Consider the following 18,321-nt stretch of genomic DNA (forward strand, 5'->3'; position numbering starts at 1 on the left):
CCAGCTGTCGAACATTTTGCGAAATATTGCATATTTGGTATCCCTATTGTACTGATAACTCCTCACATATTTGGTATCCCTATTGTACTGATAACTCCTCACATATTTGGTATCCCTATTGTACTGATAACTCCTCACATATTTGGTATCCCTATTGTACTGATAACTCCTCACATATTTGGTATCCCTATTGTACTGATAACTCCTCACACATTTGGTATCCCTATTGTACTGATAACTCCTCACACATTTGGTATCCCTATTGTACTGATAACTCCTCACACATTTGGTATCCCTATTGTACTGATAACTCCTCACACATTTGGTATCCCTATTGTACTGATAACTCCTCACACATTTGGTATCCCTATTGTACTGATAACTCCTCACACATTTGGTATCCCTATTGTACTGATAACTCCTCACACATTTGGTATCCCTATTGTACTGATAACTCCTCACATATTTGGTATCCCTATTGTACTGATAACTCCCCTATATTTGGTATCCCTATTGTACTGATAACTCCTCACATATTTGGTATCCCTATTGTACTGATAACTCCTCACACATTTGGTATCCCTATTGTACTGATAACTCCTCACACATTTGGTATCCCTATTGTACTGATAACTCCTCACACATTTGGTATCCCTATTGTACTGATAACTCCTCACACATTTGGTATCCCTATTGTACTGATAACTCCTCACATATTTGGTATCCCTATTGTACTGATAACTCCTCACATATTTGGTATCCCTATTGTACTGATAACTCCTCACATATTTGGTATCCCTATTGTACTGATAACTCCTCACACATTTTTCAAGATAGAAAAATTTGGTTTTATTTTTTTGCAAGCAGTTTTACATGATATCAGAGATGTGCATATTACATGGTGTTTACCAGCTTTTTAACTTCGTCATTTTTTTCATAATATTGCCTGGCCCCCCACTTTTGTGCGCAGCAAAGATTTTTCTTATATTTACATACAAAAAATTGAATTAACATGGAGTCCCCCCCCCCTCCCACTTTTATGGGACCATGTTAAAAATTGAATTGAAAGTAAGGAAATAAATAGTGAAATTGAATGTAAAAGGTATACTACCCATCCCCCCCCCCCACCCCCACGGATTTGGATTTTCAGGATTTTTGAAACCTTCTCCCCTTTTTTTTTTTAATTGCTTGTCAAGATTTTTTGGAAGGCTCTCCCCCCCCCCCCCCCCCCCCCCCCCCACACACTTTTAAAAACGAGGCTACGTGCCTGTATAACATTCCACTTGTACGAAAAACTCCTTCTGCAGTGTTCGTGATAGGAAACAATTGTTTTGCAGATCAGTTTTACATATATCAGAGGCATATTTCTTGGGTTTTGATTTTTGCTAATTTTTGCGAAAAATACCAGCTTTTGAATTAAGTCGTTTTTCTGCAATATATTGCATAGCGAGTATCCAATTTCTCTGGATAGGTATAATGTTCATCAATTCAGGGTTGACAAAAGGATATACTTTTTACACCTTAGATTTTCTCTTGTTTACGAATGTTATAAATGTACAGTTTATTAGTCTTGGTATTCAGCTTTCAGTGGTCAAGACTAATCGAACAATGCTGGGGAACGCGAGGACACCGAAATATTTTTTAGGGTAAAATGTCCATGATTAGCTTTATAATACACATGTACTTTTATCACTTTATTTAACTTATTCAGTCAAGATGTCATATATAACTGACGCCTATAAAGTCAATCGCATTACAAGGTTATCGGGTCCCTGATTTAATTATTTCCGACACGGGGAAAAATACAAACTCTATTCTATTTTTGGGTTATTAACAACAATGGAAATATTCAGAACGATCAACTACAACTCAAGGATACAATTATAGAATCATATCAAGGATATACTAAGCGTTAGTGGGCCAGAAATAATACGACATGTATAAACAACCAAATTTAAAATAAAAAAAATTTCTGTGCTCATGACCGTTGGTGGTGAAAACGTCATATCTCACCCAGACAGTAAATGAGAAACCTCAAAATGCACTAGTATATGTGGGTTAATATAGTAGGCGATTCTAGGCCTATGTGAGAATAAACTAGGTGAAACGTTAAATTTGATAAACACAATACGCATATGCATGGACATTTATATTAAAAGTTTTAATTTTTGAGATCAATACTGATTTTGTAATTTTGTAACAAGTCAGCTGAGGCCGCCGGGTGGTAAGTAATTGGTCCCTACAGTTATCTTCAAACTGGTTGTTGATTTTACCTAAAGTTTTCAAGCTTTTGAATTTTTACATTGAAATGTAAAAAGAGAAAAGTCTTTAAAAAGCCTCTACTCAAAAACCATTTGGCTAGAAAATCTGCATATTCTGTGGAAGCATCCTCGGGTATAGTGTAGATTCAAGTAGTTTAAATCATGATTTTTGGGGGTAGGGTGGGGCCACAATTGGGGTCAACATTTTAGAGAGAGAGAGAGAGAGAGAGAGAGAGAGCAAACGAGAGAGAGAGAATAATGTTTAAAATTATTCTTCTCAAAAATTAATTGACCAGAATATGTGTAACTTGTGTGGAAAGGTCCTCAGGTAGTGTAGTAAAATTGTATGTACCTCCACCCGGTAAATTCAAAATTTACAACTTGACAATAAACCATTATCATTAACTTCCCAAACCTACAAATACTCATTCAGCTATAGTATGTGATTTTAACATTCCAGCCATCTCTACCAGTATTCCATGCTGCATAACTGCACTGTTCTGTTACAATAAAAACCAAATTCAGATGAGTGCAACATTAGATTCATTCCAAATTTGTTACCATCAAATCTTTTTTGAGTTGACGCCTACATCAGGTGGTGAGTTCTTGTGTACAATGACAAAAACATAAATGTGGATTGTCTAAATTATCTCTGTACCTTTTTTACTTCAATGAACACAAATCAGTAAAGTGAAAATGATAAGTAAAATGATGAGGACAATAATGCCAATGGCAACAGATGCTTGAATCAATCCAAATTCAGAAAAATCTTTTTGTGTTGCTGTATCAGTCCCAATTTTCTTATGAAGGTTCTCATATATGAACGATGGCAATTCTGTATCAAGTACCGGTAATTGTTTTTTTGTAAATCAATGACTGATAAAAGTAGGGTACCCTATTTTGAGGCATAGTTACTACATTAATATGTAAAATTCAACTTTTTTTCTCAAGAGAAATTGTTGTAGAGGGGACTTATGAGCTCCCCTCTTATTTTTTCAGATTTTTAAGTCTTCAAAATAAGTTTCCAGCTGCGCATTACTACAGCTGTTCAAAACGATTAAAAATGCATTGTTCTTCTCTTGTATGCGTAATTTGCATACAAATCAACATCTAATGCGTCATATTTATTGCTTCGTTATCTTTTGACAACAGTTTTAGTCAGTTTTGGTCAAAAACAAGCCAGTTCAAGAAATGTTTACATTTTATTCTTATACGTAAAAGATGGCTGCACACCCCCCTTAAATTGATGCAGGAATTCTTCACCGATAAGAATTGGTCTTTGGCGACACCCTTTTCCAAAACCATATTGAGTCTAGTACTTCAAACCATTCATTTTCCCAAGTCTTGGTTGAAGATACTAGTAGAACTTTCATTTAGGTTTACAGAAAATTGCAAAGGCGTGCAAAACAATATTAATTCAAACCATTGGAGAACCACTGCCGGATGGTCAAATTTTCTTAGATTCAGACTTTTTTTGATACCGAATCAGTTATGTTATATATCACGATAGATGGTGCAGTTGTATGCATTATCATGTGAGTTGCGGGCAAATGGCCAAACTCTCACCAGAGGGCGCGTTCCGCAAGCTTCGTAATACGTCCTCTAGTGAGAGATCGGCAAATGGCTGCTGCATTTATTGTTTTGCCCCCCCCCCCACCCCCCCCCCAAAAAAAAATGTTGCCATAGGCATTATTATCCTCGTCATTTTACTTATCATTACCACTTCAATGATTTGTGTTCGATGAAGTCAAAAAAGGTACAGCTTGACTTTGGGAACATCATCTGGAGGTGTCTGCGTCACAACCCCTACTGTCAGTATGCTTTTGTGTCACACTGAGTGGAGTGTACCTTGAGTTTATGTACAAATTGCAAACGTTCCATCATTTCTATCATGTAAAAATGTTTGTTAAACAGGGCAATGTTCAAATTGCTAGCAAACTCTATGCACAAAAGAAGATGGGGGAATAAGATGGCGCAAATGCACATTCGGTTTAGTAGTGAAATACAATTTTGAATTTATTTTCCCCCAATTAAATCTATTCAAATATATTATAATACAACTTTGCAAAAGCAAAATTTCTAACTATAGTCAGTTTTTAATATATTTAACAAAAAATAAGAAAAAAAATATTTTCGGGTTGTCTCCCAATAGACCTTAAATAGATTATGAGAAAAATATGGAGTACAGACCCCCTCTATAAAAGAAAATACCTTGAAGTTCTAAAAAATGACAGTATTTGCGGGTTTTGATACGTATACGCCTGTTTGAGTAAACATATTCCAAGTATTGAACATACCTACAGGTTAAAAATCAATGATTCGTTAAATATATATTGTTTTAAATGATTTTTAAAAAAACCCATCAGATTTATTGATACTTTAATTTTTAAGTAGCCTGTCCGACCGCGTATGGGCATTTTACACGCCTTATCCACCCATCATCTTTAGGGTAAAAGATTCGTAAATCATTTCATACTTACAGTATTACGCTCTCAAGCGCATTATTAATTAAACATCCATTTTGTGGTTACATATTAATGCACATCTTCATGTACGTATGTTCACACCCATAACGTCTCAAAAGGACTATATATGATATGGGCCAAAAATGGCCCCCTAAAATGAACATCATTTTACTGTAATTCTTTGTTTTCTTTGTACAGATATATATGTGATGTTTTTACATAATGTTCATTTTGATTCAACTGCCCACAATTTAGAAATATGACATCGAAAAGACAACCTTTTCCCTCCATGTTTGCATTTTTAGCATAAAACAGCTTGTTTTCAAGCAGTTTTTCTTTCAGAAAACATAGAACACATGCTTGAACAAACAAAATACATGTATTTTAATCAAAGATGTATCTAGCCAGGGTTAATAATTGACCAAAAAATTTTCCTTGTTCAAGCATGCGCTCTATATTTCCCATAAAAAGATAAGAAAAATGTCAACTTTTGACTGATTATGATTGAATTATAGAAATAGCGTCACTTTTGACGTCATACACTGCCAGTGAGTGCAAATAAATCAAAATTAATGAAAATTATATTTTACATCAACTCTTCTAAAATACAACATAACATTTTATTGTACCAGAAACACTTTAAAAAATGGCGAATTATGGGGGCCAAATATAAGTTCTTTGACCCGTAATGTTATAAGTTCCAGTCAAATCCTCCCTCAATTGCACACTGATTTGAATTGCTTTGTGTGTGTATGTCATACTCAATGATCTTCTTTTAATATTTTTAATTTTTGAATTTTCATTCTTGTTTTTCATGGTGTCTGCAGCCTTTATTTGTAGGGATTGCAATCGGTTGCAGGGTTGCTAGTCGGTAAATCGCATGTTTTTGTTCCGAGCGATTAACCCATTACTCGTATCAAAATACACAATTTTTTTAATGTTCTGTCATTAATATGACAGAGAACACGATATGAATATTATGTAGATATTCAAGCTTTAATATTTTGTATGAAAATTATTCACAATACCATTTTTTTAAGAATAAATCTAAAACAACGAGTAAAAAGTCTTGAAATAGTTCCCTGTCCGCAATTTCGCACTCGGTAAAGGTAATCGGTTTGTCTCTGACAAGTTCTGTAGAACATCCGTTTAAAACAATCACCCTTTATGATCGGAGAATATGTCCAATATAGACAAGAGCACTATCAAAAATGATAAATTATATATACAATAAAATATGTTTATGTTCAAACCATTCCCAATGACCGATTTTCATTCTCAATCTCAGTCCCGGGGCCACAGCTGTCTCCAAAACTTGATCAGATATAAATGTCTGGATTCCAGACTCTGGAAAGATTTAAAATCAAATATTTAAGAATCTTGCTGTAATAAAATCTTTAAAATGTATATTTTATAGGACTAACCGATTACTGATTTCGTAACTGGTTACCATCGTTTCGACCAAGTATCTAGTAAAATATTGCCATCATTAAAACAATATCTGGTTCAGTGGTTCTTGAGAAGAAGATTTTTTAAGACACCCACTAAATTTTCACAGTTTCGCAATTATCTCACTTTTAAAAAGGGTTTTGTCATTTATTTTAACAATTTGGAATCCCCTTTCCATAAAGATGCTTTGTAACAAGTTAAGTTAAATTTGGTCCAGTGGTTCTAGAGAAGAAGTCAAAAATGTGAAAAGTTTACAGACGGACGGACGACGGACAATGGGTGATCAGAAAACTATCATCATCCGCCATATTTATAATCAACTCCCATGAACTACAACATTTAAGTGAATATAAGTTATAGCCTACAATACAAAATGTTTACACCGGTGTACACCCAGTTAGGCTAAATCAAGCGCACCTATGATGTGCATGGGAAAAGATAGATAACTCTTGCTGTTCACAAAGCTATTGTGCAACAGTCCTAATAAGGAACGGTGACCCATGTATGAAACAATGGTATTAATGTTATGCCGTATTTTTTCCTAATAAGAATTTAAAAAAGAAATATTTTTGTATTACTAATTAATAATCGACTCCTCAGTTTCCTGTGGGACCAATGCCGTTCTAGGAATGTTGATATGATGTTTTAGACTTTTCCTTGGCAAGCTGATGTAACAGTTCAAAGCGTAGTTCTCCTTTAGTTCTCCTTTAACGTAAGGACACAGACACTTGACATTAAACATATTCTCATAGTTGATATAATAGTTTGATGTTTTAACAAATTATTAACAAATTATTAGTGCGGGAAACTACCCCCAGATATGAAGATAACGTATAAGGTTTAATTGCAGCACCAAAACCGACTGTGTTGAGCCAGAGTTTGTTATCCTCCGCTGATTTTTCTTCCAATGACCTGGCGGTAACAAGATGGTCCACAAACAAGGTCATTATGGACGCTGGAGTCTCCACCAAACGATGCAGCGCACATTTTCTTCACAAATGACGACTGAATTATTAATTTCATGCATCCTAATTCGATACAAAAGAACTAGATGATTTTACACCTTAATGGGCTTCGTATATTTTGAACAACTTTATATATACTGTCCAAATTCTTTTCTGAATTATTTTTCTGAACCTTTTGAAATCATAAGGCAGGGTGGCTGGATATTTAAAGAAGCGGGCAGGAATGAAAATCTGAAACTGATTATATATGGACTAAATTTTTGTTGCAGCTGACTGAAAAAAAAAGATTTTTTCGGCTTTTGACTGTTTGCTCCGTATGCAGTTTATTGTTGCAAAGGAAAATTTTTTTTTTGGCATTATCTATTATTTATAAATGTCAACCGCCAATCCCTTATATACATGTCCAAGGATTTTGATGATTACAATTTGATTTTTCATCTCCCATTTTCTGTCGGTTACTTATTGTGCACCATCTTAATCAGCCCCTGCTACTACCTCATAAAACGAAATAAAAATTACAACGGTACACACAACGTAAACTCTGCTCACTGCAATTTTATAATAGAACTATTTATGACACTTTGTAAAAAAAATTATTGGCTTTGAATTTGTTTATTTTTTTAGATTTTGCACACAAGACAAACATCAGGGGACAAAATCAAGTCTATAAGAGTTTTCTACTTTACTTTGACCTCGAGTAATTCAGGCTTTCATAGTTACCGGTATACCCCAGGTATCTTTAAAATTTGGACCAAAAGAGCAATTGGCCATTACCTTCCTCTTCATATTACATATTGTTTAATCATATACATGTACCGGTACTGTGGCCAGAGGATTTAAAACAATTGTCTATATCTTTGAAACATGACGTCACACTACGTTTGTATATTGTAATCTGACTAGGCAGCCTCCGACAGCAGAAATATATGCTGGACCACGGATTAACAGTGTAGGACAATACACATACATTACAAATACCGGTAGTACCGCAATAAGAGAACATAGCCCTGCATTAACATTCAGAATTTTACTCTGGACATTTGCTCCAATGTCATTATAAGATAAAAACAAAACAGAGTCAATTTGAACAACACAATTCTCTTTCTTTAAGAGAAGGAAAAAGCAAACAGTACATGTTATTGGTTTATTACAAAATTGTACACATATCTTCTTTATCCAACTTATTTATGTTGTACTTCCACGGGTGCACACGAACTTACAATGATGATGACCGATAGAAAAAGCTGTCCCTCAGATTAATCGTCAGACAATAAAATGTTCTATGTTTGCGCATTTCCAAAATGAGAAATGAATCAAATATGAAAACACAGGTTTATAAATATTCCTATCACTGACCAGCGCCCTGTAGGGGTGACCCAGATTAACTGTACAGGTCATCGTCCCCATCATCAAAGTTCCCTCCCTGGCCTTGACTGGGCGGGTTACTGCCACTTTGTTGTCCTGGGAACCTGTAAACGAACCAATGACATGTGTCAACACATATATCAATAACAATACACAATTATCACCTCATTTTCTAAATCAATCGTAAAATCATTGCTAAAATCCCTTCCTAAAAAGGAAAACTTACTCATGTAAAGCATAAAGGCCTTGAAACTAACCTGAAATTTCCACCGAATCCTCGACTCTGCTGTAGTGTTTGAGCGAACATTTCGTATTTTCTGATGTCATTGTCGCTGACTGAGCGGCGAGCAAACTTCATGGACTCCTCAAAATGTGCTCTAGATATCTCTGGAACTGGGTCAAAGTCTTCCACCTCCTGAAAATAAGACAACAAGTGTGATTACAGAGCTCCAGTCAATGCCTCCACCTTCTAGGTTCTACCACATTGTTGATAAAGACAATCAAAGAAAATACACATTTGAAATCATCTCCCTTTGTTTGTTATGATTGTTTATTAATATAATACTAGTCATTAAGATTACTGTGAAATAATAGTTTGTGGCAACTAACTTTTTGTTGATTTCATTAATTCCGATCACTTCTGAACTAAACGTAGGAAATGACAATTCTTGAAAACTTTCCACAACAAAATTCTAATGTTTCTACACTACTCACCATGTCGGCGTTGGGGTCTTTGTCCCTCTCACGCTCCATCCTGATCTCGGCCTCGATGGACTGACGGATGGCCAGCTTACAGGCCCGCTGACAGATCTCTGTCAGATCGGCTCCACTGAAGCCGTGTGTCACCTTGGCCAGGTAGTTCACGTCTACATCCTGTAACACACCACAAACAGGTCAACTCAGATATTCTCTTGGATCTACCCATACAGTAATAAAGCATTAAACATGTTTAAGTCACATTCAATATCTTGCATTTTGTATAAAAAGTTGCATTTAAAAATTTTTTCATAGTTCATCAAAGTAAAAACATTTTTGCCGTCCATCTCCCTCCATCAGGACACCATTGGTTACCCTCAGCTTACCTCCCTCCATCAGGACACCATTGGTTACCCTCAGCTTACCTCCCTCCATCAGGACACCACTGGTTACCCTCAGCTTACCTCCCTCCATCAGGACACCACTGGTTACCCTCAGCTTACCTCCCTCCATCAGGACACCACTGGCTACCCTCAGCTTACCTCCCTCCATCAGGACACCACTGGCTACCCTCAGCTTACCTCCCTCCATCAGGACACCACTGGTTACCCTCAGCTTACCTCCCTCCATCAGGACACCACTGGCTACCCTCAGCTTACCTCCCTCCATCAGGACACCATTGGCTACCCTCAGCTTACCTCCCTCCATCAGGACACCATTGGCTACCCTCAGCTTACCTCCCTCCATCAGGACACCACTGGCTACCCTCAGCTTACCTCCCTCCATCAGGACACCATTGGCTACCCTCAGCTTACCTCCCTCCATCAGGACACCATTGGCTACCCTCAGCTTACCTCCCTCCATCAGGACACCACTGGCTACCCTCAGCTTACCTCCCTCCATCAGGACACCATTGGTTACCCTCAGCTTACCTTGGCCACAGGAGACTTTCTGAGGTTGGCCTTCAGGATGGCGATTCTGGACTTGTCATCAGGCAGGGGAATGTAGATCAGCTGATCAAGACGACCAGGTCTCAGGATGGCGGGGTCAATGATGTCTGGTCTATACAAAACAGAGCATTCATTGTATAAATGTATTAACAGTTAATGAAGTCTGGTCTATACAGTATTGATTGTATCTTTGTGTATACATATACATGTTTTGTAAATAGGATGCCAGGCCAATGATAATTATTAATTGTAATTGAGTATGAAACAGGGTAATGGTACCAAACAAGGTATTTCTGTTTGAACATGTATAATTGTACAGCTTACTCCACTTATATTGAACTCGCTTATTTTGAAATTCCGCTTATTTTGAAATAGAAATAAATCCCCAGTTTTTGCCTCTCATATTCTTTGCATTGATTTTACGGATATAATGAAATCGGTTATTTTGAAATATCGCTTATATTGAAGCCACTGATCGGTCTTCAAAGGTGATAATTAGTTGTTTTTATAACGGTTACGTTGAAGTTCTCCCTGGCGGCTGTCGTCACGGTTGGTGACAGTAATTATGCCAGACTGACCGGTTGATATACAAAGGTGTGAATTGATAAGTTCTCTTCATGGGTGTTTTTATACTTTTATTAAAAAGTAAAATTTATTCACTGTTTAATTTTTTGTTTTTGCGAATACGGATGTCATGATTGAGGCTAGACGTAATATGGAAACCCCACAGAAAAGAAATACCTTATCTCCGAACGCTAAATACAAACTAGTTATGGCTATTGATGAAAGAACAAAGCCTAAATTCGAAATACCTGGTAGCTAAGGATTTTGAGATTATCGCGTGTACACTTACGATAATATACAAGCAGCGTTCAGCAATATTTGAAGCGTTTGAGTGTAGTGATTTTTCTAAAACGTAAAAGAATGCGATCCGAGATTATGATGAGGTTTAAGATAGTAACAAAACGAAACTTACAAAACTTTCGGATATAATTTTAATCAAACTTTCAAGGACTAATGTTCCATGTAATCCGTTTATTATAATAGATGAATGATGATCTAATAATTTGTTCGGGTTTGGTTTTCTATGCTTACATCGGGATTGAACTTTCAAAAATGCCTGCTTCACGTCGGTCAATTACGCTTATATTGAAATACGGATATATTGAAATAATTTGCATGGTCCCCTGAATTTCAATATATCCGGAGTAGGCTGTAGTATGTTAACAGGATGTATGGTACAAGACAAATATCTTGGCTTAGCTAATGTCGGTTAAAGAACTAAGTCCAATTCAACAGAGGGTTTTAATTCTGAAAGCTTCAATAAACATAGAGTTCTAAAGAAAATTAAATTGAATAACCTGTTTGTTGCACCAATGATGAAGACATTTTTCTTGGCTCCCATTCCGTCCATTTCTGTCAAAAGCTGGTTGATAACTCTATCTGCGGCACCACCTGAAAAGTTAAGCAGTGTAGATGTAGAGCTACAATCCCTTCATGAACAGGGAGTTTACATGTTATCTACTGTAACTCAATTGATGGTTACAGAAGGGTGTGAACAGATAATGTAGACAAGCTAGGATTAACTGAAAGTAAAGCATTTAACTGTTTGGTTTCCATCATGCATTCTTTTTGATAAACTGCCTTTAATGATAGTGTATCATTGTGCCCACATAACCAATTACCAGTTTATACAAGTATAAGTAACAGCATACGACAGTAAAAACTTTATTGATAGCATTGGACATTAAATGAATGATTTACACACGTACCTCCGTCTCCCGCGTTTCCTCCTCTTGCCTTGGCAATGGAGTCCAGCTCATCAAAGAACAGCACACAGGGGGCGGCAGATCGGGCCTTGTCAAAGATGTCCCTCACATTGGCCTCTGATTCTCCAAACCACATGGTCAGCAGCTCGGGGCCCTTGATGGAGATGAAGTTGGCCTGGCATTCATTAGCGATGGCCTTGGCCAGCAGAGTCTTACCACAACCTGGTGGTCCATAGAACAGCACTCCTTTTGAAGGGGTCATTCCAAACTTCAGGAACTTCTCTGGATGTTCCACTGGGTACTAAAAAACAAACTGCCATCAGTAACTAAGTCTTTCTCTATCATCCTTATGAAATAAGTGTCAGTTACTCCAGACATCGCTGTAAAAACAGTTCCATGTAAGTGAGCTTTCAAACCACACAATATATCCCACAATTCCTTGCACTAACCTGCACAAGCTCCTGGAGCTCCTTCTTGACGCTCTCCAGACCTCCGATGTCCTCCCAGGTGACAGTCGGAACCTCCACACAGGTCTCTCTCAGAGCGCTGGGGTTGCTCTTACTCAGAGCCCACTGAAAATAGGTCATTATTTTTGTTTACCTTGGAAATTATATTTCATTTATTTTATTTTATTTATACAACTTTCTACTACATTTTACCTAAAAGGTATCAATAATAAAATGTAACAATTCTACATTATGATACAATATATAATGTAGCCATCTGTCCTCAATAGAACATAAAGCCTTACTCTGAAGTCCTCCATTGTGACGGCCAGAGAGTCCAGGACCTCGGCATCAATGTGTTCGTCCTCAAGATCAATCAGGTCCATCTTCTCACGGATTTGTTGAAGGGCGGCCTCAGAGCAGAGAGCGGCTAAATCAGCTCCCACGTGCCCGTGGGTCTCCTGGGCCACCTGCTCCAAATCTACATCGTCAGCAAGCTTCATGTTCTTTGTGTGAATTCTCAGGATTTCCAAACGCCCAGTGGCATCAGGAATTCCAATGTCAACCTCTCTGTCGAATCGACCTGTTTGCAAAATCATTGAAATAATAACTTCTTCAGTATCAGATGAAGCACCACACGCTGCCTTAACACATTTTTAACAGCATAATCTTCTTACTATGCTCAATACCTCTTACTGAGAGAAACTTTACAATTATTTATATTTCTGAACTCATTAAAGGGATTGAAAGCAGCTTCTTAGTTCTTACCAAATCGTCGCAGGGCTCCGTCGACACTGTTTGGCCTGTTTGTGGCAGCCATGACGATCACATGTGCCCTCTGTTTGAGACCATCCATCAAAGTCAAGAGCTGAGAGACAATTCTTCTCTCCACCTCTCCGTGGGTCTAAAACACAGAGTATCAATAAATTACCACTACACAGCACATAAATCATCATTAAAACCAGGCTGTAGTACATGTAATTACACACACAAATTTAAATAAACTTTGTTCCTTTTATACTTGAACATTTTTTTGGCATACTAAATAAAGAAGTTTCCACCTTTTCTCGCTTTGGAGCAATGGCATCCAATTCATCAATAAAGATGATGGCAGGAGCATTCTTCTCTGCCTCCTCAAATGCCTTTCTCAGGTTACTTTCCGACTCACCAGCCAATTTACTCATAATTTCAGGACCTTTGTAAAAAAAATAAAATAAAATGAGAACCCCTCATAGGTTATGTGTTTGACTGAAGTGAAATCCAACAGAAACTGGCAACAATGATAACTTTCTAAAGTCTGGTAATTCTTTACATTGGCTTAGTCCTTAAGGCTGGCAATGTCCAAACTTTTAGTATTGTTACATGGAAGGTTTTTTGGAAGTAATTTTGACGTTGACTAAATATATGAATTTCCAAATATAAGTGAATAAATTTAACCAAGTTTGAAGGCAAGAGCAAAAATTATTAAACATTTTTAAAAAAATACCTCACCATTAATAAGGAAGAAGAAAGCTCCAGTTTCGTTGGCCACTGCTCTGGCTATCAGAGTTTTTCCAGTACCAGGGGGACCATACAGCAGTATTCCTCGGGGTGGCTGTCACACACAAATAGATAAATAGGAAACATAAGTTTTACTCTTACGAAACTAACTCATATATTTGAATAATATACTAGCTGCTACTCTCTAGTGAAAGGTGAAAAATTGTACCTTTACTCCAATGGCCTTAAAGAGCTGTGGGTGTCTGAGGGGGAGTTCCACCATTTCTTTGATCTGAGCCAGTTGTTTTCGGCAGCCGCCGATATCATCGTATCCCACCTCATTCAGAGCCTCTTCTTCCTCCTATTAAAACAAGACCACACTCTTGCTCAACCACATAGAAATATAATCCTTACAAATGAAATTTCCATAAGGGCGAGCAATGAATTCCCATTTACTTCTTCGCAAAATTGACAGCTCAATGTGAACATATCTATTATGAGAAATCACTGGTAGTTTGGGACTGACCTCTCTTTTGACTGGTTCTCCCTCACAATGGATGACAGTGTCCGGTGCTACGATGCAGTAGGGGTTGGGGTCAGTCTCTATGACCTTAAACTCTACTCCTCTCATGCCTCCACGCACCAAAAATATGTCCCCCTTTCTGATTGGTCGGTATGCTTCCAGGAAGTAGGGTTTCAGATAAACTTCAAAAAGATTTCTGAAAAAAAAATTATTTATATAAAAAAAAAGAATTTGTAAAAGAATACATGATTTAGACACAACTACAATTGTCATTCAAGTCAAAAAATATTTTGAATGAAGTGGTAGAAATGTAAGAACTTAAGAATTTTCATAAATGTGTATATTTTAATGATGAAAGTTTTCCTGTAGGTATTTGTAAATGCTGCACTTGTACCCAGTTAGTCCCTCGACTGTGTCATCAATAGGCAGGACGTGGATTCTTTTTCCATACTTTACATCAGGACAAGCTTGGATACTGAAGAGAAATCAATAACTCATTAGTAAGCTGCAAGTTATTCAAGTGACAAAAAAGGATAATTGTATAATATATTGACAGAGATGTCCTTGTTGAAATTCTTGACACAGCTTTCATTTTCACCCTGAACCAAACTTGCTGAATAATTACTAATAAAGATTACACACATGCATGTATAACTCTGTACCTGACAACATCTCCCAGACGAACTCTCAGATTGTTACGGACACATCGGTTTATTCGGATTTTGTCATCGCTAACTGTGTCGTCAGAGAGAACAATGCAAACTGTGTCCTTCCTTCTTTTTCCCTTCAACAGAACTGTGTCACCACGAAAGAGCTGAAGCTCATCCATTTTGGCCTAAGAATTGAAAGCCAAGGTTTATCATTCATTGCATTCTCCAAATTTTATCATCCCATTAATATAATATTTTGAAATGAACTGCAGGATTGCTTCTCTTTTCTGTTTTTAATTTGGGTACAATGTTTGAGATTCATATAGTTAATATGACAAAAGTTGCTATTCATTTCACATTATTTTGATATGAACAAGTTGTAATAAAGTTGTAGATGCCTAGATGTACCTGTGAAAGGGAAACCACAGAATTGTCTTCATTTATAGCTTCTTCTACCAGTAATCTGTTTGGACGGTCCTTCTTTTTCAGAATGGCTGTTGCCAAATCATCACTGAAAATGATTTATTTCATGTAAATCTTATCTTTCCACATTTGTGTTCCAAATTATGCAACATGGTTAATCTACAGTTAGCATTAATCTTACAAAACAGGTAAAAAGTTATGAATTGTTTAATGACAGAGGGCATTAAAAAAGAAGTGTTTTCACTTTATATGAGACTGCAAAACGTAGTCAATCAAAATAAAAGTGAAACTTAATGATCTGGTTGTGACACGTCTGTATTTAGAACATGACGTCATGATGTAAACAGACAAAGGGGATCAAGGATTTCCCTGTTCATCTCAAAAAAATCTTCCTCCGTGCTCCCTCAATAAATTTTCATAAAATCTGTAACGTTTAAATTTCACAGGACGTGATTCTATATCGTGACATTGTTTTTCATAATTATCACGTTGATAGTCGTCTGCAAATTCAGACTTGTCCTTTGTCTAAGAAATGTAAAAAAATCTTCCTTCACAAAGGAATTGGTTTTAATCATGTAACAAATGTAATTATTTTGATATCATGGAATTATCATTGATTAACTGTAAGCTTTCTGAAAGGAAAATAAGCGTTCCTCGAAATGATGACTTGCTGATTTTGAAAAAAATAGGGATACCGGCGTAAGAATATTTGTTATCTTAGCCTTGATTCTGCCCCAAAATTATTTTTTAAACAACATTTAGCAAATTATAACATATATAAATCTCCTTACTTTGTTCCTTCTGCCATTCTGTCTGTGTTAAATAAGAATAAACGTCTTTTAATAATTCAGTTTCACGACGCAACGTTCGTGAGCAGAAAATGGCTGTTAAATACTAAATGGAAAGTTCGAGACTGTAGAAATAATATATCCGAAATAATAATAAAGTTGACGTGTACTATGAAACATATCTATATTTAACGGAGAATTCACTTAAATTTATGAGTAAATAGATGGAGGAGGGGTTTAAAATGAGTAGTAATTTAATGTATTTCCTTGACTTACTGATTTTTTTTTTAAATTTAAGAAAAATGATGAACATAGCATATTGACGAACAGCACTGTATCATAATTTAATCTATTATGATAAATAATATATATAATATAATATATCATAATATTAAAATATTTAATTTTTTATTTATTCTACTAATTGCTTGAAATTTATAACATCTATTATTATTTTTTTAAGTTATAGAAATATTTATATATAGATTTATTGTCTTCTTGCATGAATTTTAACAGTTCATGCGTTGAAATTTTAATTTCAAATTCTTTCATAAACTCGATCTAAAAATTTTAAATTGTATGATTCCTTTTTAAATACGATGTATTTTAATTCTTATGTATGGTGCATGGTTTTTTTTTTTTAAAGATATAGTTTGAGTTGAATTGTGAACAGTCAACACTTCTTAGCAGGTCATTAAAAAAAAGCGTAGGTGGCTGCCTATTTTTTTAACTTGATGATAATACATGTATACGTTACTTTTTACACTTTCTATTGAAAATCATGATAAGGAAATACATATATACATATTTATAAATGTAGCTAGTATTTTTAATTATTCATTATAAGCACATCGATATATAGGAAGTTTTGCCAGAATTCGCAGAACGGTACGGTGATTTTTTTAAAACATGCGCGGATCCAGAAAATTTCTCCAGGGGGGGTCCGAAGGATAATTGTGTTTGCCAGGGGGGGTCCGAGGCATATTTTCGCGATAATTTTACTATGTAAATTTAATAAATTTTCATTTTCCAGGGGGGGTCGGGACCCCCCCCGACCCCCCCCCCCCTCTAGATCCGCGCATGTAAAATACCAAAATACAGTGTTTACGCAGCTTGGGATGGGAAGGACTCGGTACAAAATCTAATTTGGATTTATTTAGTTGAACGGGTTGGGAAGAGGCGGTCGGGTACCCCCCCCCCCCCCCCAACACACACTCCCGGGTTATTCAAAATTCAATGTAAATAGTAAAATTGCCGAAAGGAACACATATATATACCCCTTTACCCCCTCCCCAACCCACGTTCAAAGCAAAATTTTTCTCTCATCGGAACCTTCGCTGTTCCCGGTAAAAATGTCTTTCGATCAGCTCAAATATCCATATATATATATATATACACTAGATGATATCCCAAGCAAGTGCGGGAACTTACACTTTATGCTGCATAAATATGATACAATAGTCATGTACATGCATGGCCTTTATTCTTTTTTGTTGCATGCTGCTGACTGAAAAATTACAAACTTTTTTTAAAATTTCAAACCAGGGAGTGGGTATATAGTGCGTCGTATCCCTTTTCTAAATTTTGTTCGTTAGGTCAAATCTGACATGCATATATACAGCTGAAACTATTATCAATATCTGCAATAATGACCGTCATTCCCCCACCCAATTCAACTTCCCGGCCCGTTTCATGCATATACCTCATCTAATCATAAGGACCGTGCGTAGAATCTGCATATATATGCGTCGGAACCGGGCGGGGGCCAGGGGGCTTGGCCCAGACACGTAGCATCGTTTTTAAAAGTTGGGGGGGGGGGGCAGACTCATCCAAAAAAAATCTTGACAAGCAAAAAAAAAAGGGGGTGGGGGGTAATTTTTCAAAATCCTGGAAATCCTTATCGGGGGGGGGGGGGGGGCAACTCCATGTTTTTCAATCTTTTGTATGTAAATTTAATTTAAAAAATAAAACCTTTGCACAGCAAAAATGTAGCCCCCCCCGCCCCGATGCTATGTGCCTGTGGCCTCACTCTTTTTTTTTTTTTGCAAAGTTAGACCTAACCATCAGGCGCATAGCATCAGGGGGTGGGGGT

The 18,321-nt window shown here is 36.6% G+C and overlaps 1 protein-coding gene across 1 annotated transcript; it reads right to left on the bottom strand.

Moving 5' to 3' along the window:
* Window positions 1–8,270: 8,270 nt before the first annotated feature.
* On the bottom strand, window positions 8,271–16,363 carry LOC128166758 (transitional endoplasmic reticulum ATPase). The gene is made up of 17 exons (XM_052832116.1): window positions 16,233–16,363; window positions 15,427–15,529; window positions 15,031–15,203; window positions 14,763–14,843; window positions 14,372–14,564; window positions 14,075–14,206; window positions 13,858–13,960; window positions 13,428–13,561; window positions 13,135–13,270; window positions 12,672–12,949; window positions 12,370–12,492; window positions 11,924–12,221; window positions 11,513–11,606; window positions 10,134–10,263; window positions 9,220–9,378; window positions 8,763–8,920; window positions 8,271–8,609 (listed from the first exon to the last, which is right to left on the bottom strand). The coding sequence occupies exons 1-17, from the start codon at window positions 16,247–16,249 to the stop codon at window positions 8,522–8,524; spliced, it is 2,400 nt and encodes a 799-aa protein (XP_052688076.1). The 5' UTR covers window positions 16,250–16,363; the 3' UTR covers window positions 8,271–8,521.
* Between the last annotated feature and the right edge of the window lie 1,958 nt (window positions 16,364–18,321).

The sequence above is a fragment of the Crassostrea angulata genome, chromosome 10, assembly GCF_025612915.1.
Source record: "Crassostrea angulata isolate pt1a10 chromosome 10, ASM2561291v2, whole genome shotgun sequence".
Lineage (NCBI taxonomy): Eukaryota > Metazoa > Mollusca > Bivalvia > Ostreida > Ostreidae > Magallana > Magallana angulata.